At 44.4% G+C, this 12,368-nt stretch overlaps 1 protein-coding gene across 2 annotated transcripts in view; it reads left to right on the top strand.

Annotated features, from left to right (window-relative positions):
• Nucleotides 1-12,368, top strand: part of Apba2 (amyloid beta precursor protein binding family A member 2) — a 64,729-nt gene that overhangs the window by 21,776 nt on the left and 30,585 nt on the right. For both annotated transcript variants that reach the window (XM_035441385.1, XM_035441386.1), the window contains exon 3: nucleotides 514-550. In XM_035441385.1, the coding sequence (XP_035297276.1) occupies nucleotides 514-550 (37 nt within the window). The remainder of the gene's footprint in view (nucleotides 1-513; nucleotides 551-12,368) is intronic.

Genomic DNA, 12,368 nt, shown 5'->3' with positions numbered 1-12,368 from the left:
GAGAACAAAGTGTTTCCAGACACTGATCAATGTGTCTTTGAGAACAAAAATCCGATTGAGAGGCAATGGTGACCAATAAACATGGTTATCTGATTCAAATTAGAGCCTAGGTAGTTGAGACCAGATTGTCTGCTAGCCCTTTTGAAATAGTTTTAGTCATCAATGGACTGGATTCCCATCACCTTTATTGTGGTCTTGAAGACATACATGCCCAAGAAATTCTTATGCTCAGTGGTTTCAGAACCATTGAGGTGACTGCTCTTGAAACTCCTCTACCAATGATATGCTAAGCTAGGGGTCCTTGAGGATTGGCTCGTGGACTTCTGTGATTCCTCTCAGCATCCTGTGTCCCATATATGATGACCAGCTTGCTGTGTGGATCTGATTTCTTGGGAACACCAGCCATTCATGGGGCTAGACGGTTCCAGCCCAAGGTGGTATACATCTTGAGATAGTTCTGGTAAGTCAACCTTTTGCAGTTATTGTGTTTCATTCTCTGTTATTTTTCAACAGACAAAGAAGGTGGCATCATTTCCAAGCTTTGTGGCTGGTAAGTGACTTCAAATTTGATCTCTCAGGAGGCAGTTACACTTTATGTAAAAGCAAATGGTTCTTTTGTGTATGGGTTTCCTCCAGAGACTCTTCCTTAGAAAGCACTGTTTGCAACAAGGTGCCCGCAGGCATTTGGCTCTTTGGGTTTTACATTAGTCTACTTGGGAAATGGGCTTCCAGCTCCTCTGCCTGACTCAATGCAATGAACGGCAGGCACCAGTCTTATGTTCTACCCTCACTAACTGCATTACAGATGACACCGAGGGCTGGATTTATGTACTGAGAGGTGTCTGTCTAAGCAGCTCAGTATGATGTCCTTTTCATCAGGGTGATTATAGTAACATCCAAATGCTGGCTGTTCCTTTTCACGCCCTCCTTGCACTTTCCCCTCCCATCCTTTTCAAGATTAGCAGTGCAGGTTCACATTCCAGAGAGAGCAAGGTAGGCAGACTTGACTGATTGGTTCAGTGTAGTGTTTGGGGTGGGGGCTACTCAGCTTTTGATGAAGCTGGGTTACAGTGGCCACATGCATCAGGTGTCCTTGGGTCCAACATCAGAGCAAAGAACCTTTTCAGTAGGACTTTTCTCCACCAGGAGAATGTTTCTTGCCTCTAATGTGTTATAATAAACAATGTGAGTTTTATTAATTCTTTCAATAAGCTGATAATTAATTCTTATGAATATTTATAGGAACAAAGTAAATGGATCTTCAGAAACAAATGGCTTTAAATCTTTGCCATTCTGCTTTGCATTTATGGCAAATAACAGAAGCCTCCAACTTCTCCCTTAAGTATGAGTTTGAACCAGGCTTAACCAGTTTACTATGTTGACTGCTATAAACAGCTTAATGCCGCTTAATTTGGAAGAAAATCAGTTTTATCTGTGGGAACTCATGTTTAAAACCCAAGTAGACAGGACTCCATGTTGCCCAATGCAAATAGGCTCAAATGGGTTTTGCCCAGCAATTTACTTGTGGCTTTAGGTGTATTTTTTTACTGGTTCTACCTGGTTCAAGCCAGTTTGTATTAGATCACAGCAGGTGATTATAGTCACTTGGCTGGCTGTAGTTTTTTGAAGATCTTATGACTGTCAGGAAAGACCACACCCCTCTTGTCACTGGGGTGTGATCTGGGTTCTGATCTGAAGGAGGCAACATCAATGAAAAACATTGCATCTCTCTGAGCAATTTTTCTTGTTGGGCTGAAGCTAAAATGCACATGACTCAATCATAACCCTTCAGGGCTATGGGGTCTTATGGACCTAAGAAATGGACTTGTCAATAAGTCAAGGCTTCATTTGGAAACAATTCAAACCATCTCTGGAGGGGGCATGGTTAGCACAGACAGTGCCTCAGTCTTAACTCTGCAAGGAGGGAGGGAAGTGCGTATTTCAGAAGCATCCACATGTTCCATCTGTGTCTTGCCACTTTCTAGAAGGCTTGTGTGTCTGGAGCACCTGAGACTGTTTCTAACCATATCAGAATAAGATAGAGCCCTCACACCAGCTCGGATTGTATAAACTGCTTGTGAACAGCTCGCACCAGTGTAGAAAGTTCCACTAGTGAGGACAACTAAAAAACTGACCCCAATTTAGGAGGGAAACTATTTGATCAGTATGAAAATATGGAAACCTTAATCAAAAGCCCATCCCTTCATAGGAGAGAATTCACATGGAACAAACCTTCATGGACCAACAGTCCTAAAAGGGACAGAAAGAGATAGTGATGAGTATCATGGAAAAACAGACTGTAAGGGGCTTAAGAGACCCATCTGGTGGTAGACACCTTTAGCAGCTGGGAAGGGCTTGGGTGCAAGGACCCGATTGACATTTGCTATGTAGCAGAGAAGCATGTGGGTGGTGTAGCAAAGTCTTGAGGGGAGCCACTGACCATTCAGTGACTGTAATGTTGGCTTAGCTTCCTGGCTTCCCTTGGTCTTGTCTTCAGGCTTGTAGCCTCATTGTCTGGATGACTCTATCCATGACTTCCTGTTGCAGCAAAGAAAGGGAAATGTCCAAATCAACTTTGTTGTTTTCCCCTTCACATTAAAGAATTTCTGTGAATGCCAGTAAGTACAGGGGCTAGGAAGGTGTCCCAGTTATTCAAGGGCCTGCCAATAAGCTTGAAGAGCTGAGTTTGGATCCCCAGCACCCATGCAAAAATGTCACATGCAGTGATGCATGTCTGTAACCCCAACACTTTTGGGGGCTTGAAGACAAGCAGATCCCTGGAACTCATTGGCCACTAGCTTAACCAAATTCATGAGCTCTGGGTTTCATGATGCAATACAATCATGGAACATGCTCAACATTGATTTCTGGCCTCTACACACACACACACACGCACGCACGCACGCACGCACGCACGCACGCACGCACGCACACACACGCACACGTGCGCACAATATGTTGTCTGCCTGAGAATTGTATTTTCCATTATCTTTCTAAGTCTGCTTACCAGGTAACTAAGAAATAGTTTGTCAGCTCTATCAATGAGCAGCATTGTTAAGACAAAGATGCTTTGACTAGTAACGCTGCTATGATAAAGGCAGTTCTGACTGCCTCTGTGCCTAGGTGGGAGAATAATCATTGGGTGTGTCACACGTGTGATTCAGTCTGTCTCTTGGAGGGTCCCTGGAAGCTACATGTAAGTGGTGTGAGAACGACATGACCGTGAGAACTCTTGGCAACAGTTTAAAACTGCATGAGGTCTATATGCTCTTCATAGTGGGTGCTTTGTTCCCTTTCAGCTGAGCCATCAAAATAGGCTAGCTATGGACAGTGCATGGACAGTGTATGGATTCTGTGGAAGAATTCAAGTGATCAATATCTCTCATCTTACTCCCTCAAAATAAGAGCCCTGTGTCTAGTTGAGGTTTATTTACCCCAAGAGTCTGAATGTTTAGGGGAGTTTATTAGAAGACTTTGGAGCAATCTGGGTGTGGTGGTACAGACCTGTAATTCCCACACTGAGGAGGCAGAGGAGCATGAATGTCATTCAAGGTCATCTTCCATAGCAAATTTAAGACCATTGTAGACTTTATGAGACCATGTCTCAAAACAAAACAACTCAAGGATCTCTTCAAGGTACTGTTACTTCTCATGGGCCAGAACTGTGTTGCATGAAGCCTCCAGTCCTGCCCTTTTTTAATGTTGTGTGGGGAACTGTGTACTGGGATTTCTGTAGAACCAGGTAGGTCTGGATAGGTGTTGATTGAACAAGCTCTAGTCTGCTAAACTAGTGCCTTCAGCTAGTGCTCATTTCAGCTTTGTAGATGGAAGAAAACTGTGGTAGAAGCCCTGATGAACTGAGAAATGCCTGTCAGGCTGTTGCTTAAGAGTGGACCCACACACCTTCCTCCAAAGTCTAAGTTACCTGGAAGCTTGCTTTTCTGGAAGTTAATGGGAGATGGCCTTTTGATCCTAGTTCAGGCCTTGTTTCACTTGGGATGCTTGTTAACTATTGTGAGAACAGCATCAGAAACCTGAGTGAGAGCATCTTCATCCTAACATTGACCAGGTGTCTTCGGGTTTCTATTGCTGTAATAAATACCATGGCCAAAAGCAACTTGGGGAGAAAGGGTTTATTTCAGCTTACAACTCTCAGGTCACACTCTATCACTGAGGGATGTCACGCAGGAAATCAAGGCAGGAATGTGGGAGCAGGAACTGAAGCAGAGACCTTGGAGGAATGCTGCTCATTAGTATCCCCAGCCTGCTTTCTTATACCATGCAGGACTACTTGCCCAGGGATGGCATTGCCCACAATGGTCTGTGGCCTTCCACGTCAGTCATTAATCAAGACAATGCCCCACAGGCTTGCCTATATGCCAATTTTATGTAAGCATTTTCTCAATTGTGGTTCCCTCCTCTCAGATGACTGTACCTTGTATCAAGTTGACAAAAAGCAGAACAAAATCCTAGCCAGCACACCTGGGCATGGTGTGGTCCAGCCCATGCTGTTTACTATGTCTGAACCTTATCACATGGGCTACCTGTCCCATGGCACAGTAAGGCTAATGTCACATAGCTGATGGCTCATGGCTAAAGAGGGATAGTGCCATAGCTGCACTTAGAGCCATTAGTTCTTAGCCTGTGATTTCTATCCAATGTGCCCTTACTAATGAGGATAGTCATGGGTGTGGCTTCGTGGTTAGGGCCATGCCTGGCATATGTGAGTCACTGAGTTCGATCCCAGCACTAAAAATTTATAGGTAGAGAGATAGGTGAATGGGTGGGTGGATAGAAAAATGAGGAATACCTGCATACAAAGTAGGCAAAGTCCATCAGGTGCTTAGCGTGAGCCAGGCGTGATTGACCTAAATGCTCCAGTATATCAGCTCTTCAGCCACTCTGCTATCAGTAACAGGGAGGTGTCATTACCGAGGAAGAAATAAGAGGTTCAGTGAGAGTTAGTCATTGGCTTGAAGTCACCAGATATTGAGTGACAGAATGGGATTGGAACCCAGGCTTTGGTCTTGGCTCATCACCCTCATCCTCCAGCAACTCCCTGGAGAGGAATAAAAGACACACCATGCAGGTTTCAGGGAGTTTGCTGGAGAAGAAACCTCCAGATGTCAGAGAGACTCCTGAGGATAGAAGGCACATTCACAATGTCCCCTATTGCAGGGTATATTGGCAGGAAGCTCATAAATCCAGGGTAGAGGCTGTGTCAAGAGCTGCAGACTGTGAACAAATTTGTGTAAAAGTCCACCTTGCATGCTCTTCTTAAAACCCAAAGGATGATATTGGTCACAAGCAGTGGTACCTAACAGTGGCTGCACTAGTCCAAAATAAGAGATCAGACCCCATTCCTCACACTTGCTATTCCTCCTGTAAGTGAGTCAAAGCTTTTGGGAGATACCTGCAATCCCAGCACACAACTTTCTGCTCTAGACTCGTCCTGCCATAATTCTTGGCCTCATGTGTCGGGGCCATGGAGTTCCTTCACTACCCATCTATAACTTGTCCATGTACCATGCTTGGCCTACATGCTGGCCCAGTGGAAGAATGGGGACCCCAGCTAATGCAGCTTCTGGTCCTGACTGATACTGCCCTTCTTCAAACCTTTCTTCTCTCAGGGGTCTTTACAGTGACAAAGCTACCCTATCCAGTGCTTGGATCCAAGATTTGACTTGCTTTTAAAATAAACACCTAGGGAAAGCCTGTCTAGAGGAGCCCCCTGAATAAAGGCATCCTCTTTGACTGTATAGGGACAAGTCTCCTGAGATGGCATGGGTCTGGGGCAGTGTTGACAGGCTAGGAATCAGGTGACTCTGTGGGACCACAAGGATCATAGGAGTTCAAAGAGAGGTTAGAGAAGCCAACAGTTTGTTTTCTTTTACCAACAAGATAATTTTTGTTAGCACTCAGTGACAGGCATTACACATGTCTTAAAACAGGAACTTTTATTGCTTAGCAGTGGGCTTGAAAGATTTCTTTAAGATAGAGTTTGGATTAGGCCAAGATCCGCAGAAGTGAAAATGAATTCCCTCTGGAGATCCTGGAGTAATGTCCTCCTTTTGTACCCTCACAGTACAGAAAGCTCAGTTCAGACCCTGTCTCCTCTTCTGTGACTCCCTCCTGAAGCTTCCTGGATTTACTACAGCATACATACAGACCTCCCCTTCAAACAGATATTGTGCTGCCCAAGTGGGGCTTTCACATGCACTTTCTTTTCTTGATAAATGCTAGCGAGTGCCCAGATCCTGCTGACTGTTTAAACAGTCATCCAGGGCATGACCCAAGGGTGGGCAGTGCCATATTAAAAGTCTGGTACAAACCAACTCTCAGGAGGATTTTGGCCAGTGTGGCAGTAAACAGCCTTGGGTTGGATGTGGGTTATTCCATAGAAGTGCTCCCTGCATAAAATGGGGTGAGCAGTTATGTCAGCATTAGAACATGCTAACTTTGATGGACATGGCTGAGGTGCCTTGCAAGAGGGGACAGAAGACACAGCCATTGGTCATTGTGCTAATCATTTTTATGCTGCTGTGACCCAATACACAAATAGACAACTTAAAGAATGAGAGATTTAATTTGTATCACTCTTCAGTGCCAGGATCCATTGCAGTGAGCCTTAGTGATCAGGCTTGTAGTGGGGACAAATCAGCTTACTGTATGGCAGACAGGAAGGAGAAAGACAGAGAGCCCCAAGATGTAGCCTCTAGGAATGTTCCTTCAACTGGCCCACTGTCTCTAACCAGGCTCCACCTCCAAGAGCTTTCCTCACTTCCCAGTGTTGCCAGCAAGTTATGAAGCCGTTGGTGAATTAGCCCATTGATAGAGTTTGGATTAGGCCAAGATCCACAGAAGTGAAAATGAATTCCCTCTGGAGATCCTGGAGTAATGTCCTCCTTTTGTACCCTCGCAGTACAGAAAGCTCAGTTCAGACCCTGTCTCCTCTTCTGTGACTCCCTCCTGAAGCTTCATGGATTTACTACAGCATAAATACAGACCTCCCCTTCAAACAGATATTGTGCTGCCCAAGTGGGGCCTTCACATGAACTTTCTTTTCTTGATAAATGCTGTGGTCCTGTCTCGAAAGGAAAGGCCCTGTGGTCCTCTCACCTCTCAGTGACTGGATCACTATCTGGGGACCAAGGCTTCTGGTGAGACATTTTGTATCCAAGCTATAACCACTCTAACAGCTGTTGCTGAATGTGCTGACTCCATGCTCATCACACTGCCCTCCAGCCAGATGTCCTTACCCCAGGCACTGGGTATACAGTGGTATCATGTTGATTCCACATGGGTATTTTTCCTCAGAAGTGAAGTCCAACACCGTGCCGGAAGTTCATAAGCTGAGCTGGGCCATTTGTGTCTCCCTCCTTCCCTCCCTTCTCATTTTGTTTTGCTTTGTTTCTTAGATAGAGTCTCTCTGTGTGTATCCCAGGTTGGCCTCGGAGTCCTGGTCCCCCTGCCTCTGCTTCTCACATGTTGGGATTGAGGTACAAGTTAGCATTCCTGGCTCACATCTCTTTTCTTAAGCCTTTCCTGCATCCTGCTGCAGATTAATTTACAAGAAGGAAGAATTTATTTGGGCTCATGATTTCAAAGGTCCTTAGTTTGTGGTTGGTTGGCTCTGTTGGGTTACTGTGGTGTTGTAGAACACCATGGCACAGGCTAGGGTCAGGGAACAAGATTCTACCTCATGGCAGTTAGGATGCAGAGAGAGAAAGAGAGAGAGAGGGAGAGGGAGAGAGAGAGAGAGAGAGAGAGAGGGAGAGAGAGAGAGAGAGAGAGGGAGAGAGAGGAGAGGTCCCAAATCCTTTTCAAGGTCAAACCCCAATAGCCTAATTTCCTCCAACTATGCTTCACTCTTATTTTTTTTCTTTTGTTGGTTTTTTGAGACAGGCTTTCTCTATGTAGCTTTGGAGCCTATCCTGGCACTCGCTCTGGAGACCAGGCTGGCCTCGAACTCACAGAGATCCACCTGCCTCTGCCTCCTGAGTGCTGGGTTTAAAGGCGTGTGCCACCAACGCCCTGCTCTATGCTTCACTCTTAAAGGTCCTATTACTTCATGATAGAGTCATCACCTGGCCTTTAATACATGGGCTTCTGGGGGATGCTTCAAATCCACATTGTTAACATAGCATTTGAGGAGATGGCTCAGTGGTTATGATTACTGCACAAGCTCAAGGACCTGAGTTCTGATTCTTAACAGCACCTAAAAACCAGACACAGTGGCACATGCCTGTAGCCCCAGCACTGGAGAGCAGGGATGCAAGGTGCTGGAGACAGGCAAATCCTGGGGTAGGAGACTTGCAGCCAGCTAGTCTATGAGGAACTTCGAGCTTCCAACTCAGTAAGAGACCCTGCCTCAAAACATAAAGTGAAGAGCAACACAGGAAGACATTTAGCATTGACTTTTGGCCTCCACATGTATATATGGATGCCTGTACTCACAAGTGCACACACATGTACACACACCTACACACCCCCAAAACTACAGACAACAACAACAAAAACAAAAACCTTATTCTTTGTCCATTCCTCTATTGGATTTAATGCCCCCCATGCCCTGAGATATATTGGAATATAATCAGAAAACACAAAATGTGTTTGTAAGTGTGTACAACATGTTTGATATAAAAATATACATGGTGATGTAATCTCTCCAGTGGGGCTAGTTAAACACAGCTCCTCTATCACAGCCTCCTCTGTGTAGGGTAGAGGGAGAACACTTAAGACCTATGGCCTTAGAAGATTCCTAGCACACAGTCATCCTTTGCTATCCAAGTGCTCCCCCCAGATACCAAAGACCCACAGAGTCTCAAGTCCTATATAGCAAATAGTATAGTGTATGCTTGTAACCTGTGCAAGTCCATACCTGTGGGGATACCTGGTTCCACTCTGTGTGACATACAATATCTAACACTGGTAAATGCCATACAAGTGGTTATTGTGCTGTGTTGTTTAGGGATAAGGACAAGAATACTTTTCTGTACAGGTTCAATACATACAGTTAAAGATCATTTCAGTCAACAGTTGGTTGAAGATTGGGACTGTGGACCTACAGGTGGTGATCTGTAGTCACCATGCTGTATGCTGGGTCTTTGGCGTCACTGCCTGTGACTGAACATTGTTACACTTTGACCAATGTCTCCCTTAAGCCCTGGCTTGGCCTTTATGTTTTTTACGGATTTGAGCTATCTTTTCACTTGAAAGGAGTGAGCTCTTTGGTTCATATTGGGAAGTTGTTCTGGGTTATCCTTATTGATACTTTTGTGGGTTTGTTTGTTTTGTTCTGTTTAGACAGAAGTTCACCCTGTAGCACAGACTACCCTTGAACTTGCAAGCCCCCATCTTGCTCTCCCCAGTGCTAGGTTCACAGGTGTGAACAACCATACCCAGGCTTTGTCCTTTACACACACACACACACACACACATACACATACACACACACACACACACACACACACACACACACACACACACACACACACACACACACACACACACACACACACACACACACACACACAACTTCACTGAAATTTTATGGATTTAAATGGCCAATCTTTTTCTTTAGTAATTTTTAAGGCCAACATAATGCTCACATTTTTAAGATTATTTTTGAAGTTTTCATCTAGCACTTTTATGATTAGAAACATGAATCTGATTCATCTGCAAATTTTTGGTGTGTGGTACAGATAGAGGTGGTTTTTAATGCCCTGTACCCAAGCAGCTGACTAGCTATGGCAGAACATCACTGGTGTAGAGGACCCTGCCTTTGCTGTGTTTTTCTGGCTCTGGGTCCATCTGGGGATGGTCCACCCAGGTCCAAACTGAGGCAGCTTTACTCATAGGACTTCCATGCATTTTATAACTTGCTGGGACTTGTTTGTGTTCCTGCCACCATCGTTCTTTTTCACATCTTCCCTGAAGACTTCTGTGTGGCTATTTTTCTATATACATTTTTGGATCAGCGTATCTAGTTACACACACAAACATTCCCCTTGGCATCTGTATTTGGCATCCATTCAGTTTATCTAAATGGAGGGAAAGTGTCAGCTCTACAGTGTAGACATCTCTGATGCCTAAAGAGGCTTCTCACTCCATCAGGTCAAATGTGTTTATCTTTAGAGCTTGTTCAGGAACCCTGACACATATCCCTTTCATTTATTCTTTGGTCTTTTATCCCACTTATCATTTCGGTAAATGTTTTTTTTTTCAGATTTTTTATTTGAATTAGAAACAGGATTGTTTTACATGACAATCCCAGTTCCCTTCTCCCTCCTGTCCTCCCCTACCACCCCTCCCCCAACTAAAACCCTACCTATCACATATCCTTTCTGCTCCCCCAGGATAGTGAGGCCTTCCATAGGGTGTCAGCAGAGTCTATTGTATCCTTTGGAATAGGGCCTAGGCCCACCTCCATGTGTCTTGGCTCAGGGAGTATTCCTCTATGTGGAATGGGCTCCCAAAGTCCTCACCTATGCTAGGGATAAGTACTGAACTACTACAGGAGGTCCTGTAGATTTCCGAGATTTCCTCACTGAAACCCATGTTCCTAGGGTCTGGATCAGTCCCATGCTGGTATCCCAGCTATCAGTCTGGGGAGCAAGAGTTCCCTGATGTTCAGGTCAGCTGTTTCTGTGGGTTTCACTAGCCTGGTCTGGACCCCTTTGCTCTTCACTAGTCCTTCTCTGCATCTGGGTTCCAGTTCAGTTCGGTGATTAGTTGCAGGTGTCTGCCTCTACTTTGTAGATCTCCAGACATTTCCCTAGTGCCTGATTTCTCTGTAAACCTATAATGTCTCCCTCTATTATGGCATCTCCATTCTTGTTATCTTTTATTCTTCCCCTGACTCAAATTTTCTGCTCCCTCATGTCCTCTGCATCCCTCCTCTTCTCCCCTTCTCATTCTCATAGCTCCCTCCCCCTTCTTCCTGTGCTCCCAATTTGCTCAGAGGATCTTGACCCTTTCACCTTCTCCAGGGGACCATGTATGTCTCTCTTAGGGTCCTCCTTGTTTCCTAGCTTCTCTGGAAGTGTGGATTGTAGGCTGGTAATCCTTTACTCTATGTCTAAAACCCACATATGAGTGAGTACATACCATGTTTGTCTTTTTGTGATTGGGTTACCTTGCTCAGAATGGTTTCTTCTAGTTCCATCCATTTGCCTGCAAATTTCAAGATTCCAATTTTTTTTTGTCGGCTGAGTAGTACTCCATTGTGTAAATGTAGCACATTTTCTCTATCCATTCTTTGGTTGAGGGGCATCTAGGCTGCCTCCAGTTTCTGGCTATTACAAAATAGTGCTGCTATGAACATCGTTGAACAGATGTCCTTGCTGTATGAATGTGCTTCTTTTGGGTATATGCCTAAGTGTGGAATTGTTGGATCTTGTTTTAGACTGATTCGCATTTTCTTGAGGAGTCACCATACTGATTTCCAAAGTGGCTGTACAAGTTGGCACTCCCACCAGCAGTGGAGGAATGTTCCTCTTTCTCCACATCCTCTCCAGCATAAACTGTCATTGGCGTTTTTGATTTTGGTCATTCTGACAGGAGTAAGATGGTTTCTCAGAGTTGTTTTGATTTGCATTTCCCTGATGGCTAAGGATGTTGAACACTTTCTTATGTGTCTTTCAGCCACTTTAGATTCCTCTATTTAGAATTGTCTAATTAGTTCTGTACCCCACTTTTTAATTGGATTGTTCAGTGTTTTGGAGACTAGTTTCTTGAGTTCTTTGTATATTTTGGAGATCAGCCCTCTGTCAGATGTGGGGTTGGTGAATATCTTTTCCCAGTCTGTGGGCTGCTGTTTTGTCTTGCTGACTGTGTCCTTTGCCTTACAGAAGTGTCTCAGTTTCAGGAGGTCCCATTTATCAATTGTTGATCTCAGTGTCTATGCTACTGGTGTAATGTTCAGGAAGCAGTCTCCTGTACCTATTAATTCAAGGTCATTTTCCACTTTGTCTTCTAATAGGTTCAGTGTGGCTGTCTTTTTGGTAAATGTTATCTTTTGCTTCGTTGTGTGTGTGTGTGTGTATGTGTGTGTGTGTGTGTTTACTTGCTTGTAGGTACAAAGAAACCTATTGATTTTTTTATACTTAATTCTAAGTCATTGGTTTAGTCAATTTTCTTATTTTCCCACAAACACATTTTATTTGTTTTCTTGGTTCTTCCCTGGCCTAGAATGATGCCCTCTGCAAATCAGAATGCCTTCCACTCTCCTTTCTTGTTTTCTATCAATTTTTCCTCTTATCCCACTGAATTGGGCAGAAAATAAGGACCAGCATTATATAATAATGGGATATGCCCACTAGTTTAAAAAAAGTAGCATCGGTTTGAAAGACCCATCCTTTTAGTTT

The sequence above is a fragment of the Cricetulus griseus genome, chromosome 3 (genome assembly GCF_003668045.3).
Source record: "Cricetulus griseus strain 17A/GY chromosome 3, alternate assembly CriGri-PICRH-1.0, whole genome shotgun sequence".
Taxonomy (NCBI): Eukaryota; Metazoa; Chordata; class Mammalia; order Rodentia; family Cricetidae; genus Cricetulus; species Cricetulus griseus.
Note: the sequence above shows the minus strand (reverse complement) of the source record. Positions and strands in the feature narration are given on the sequence as shown.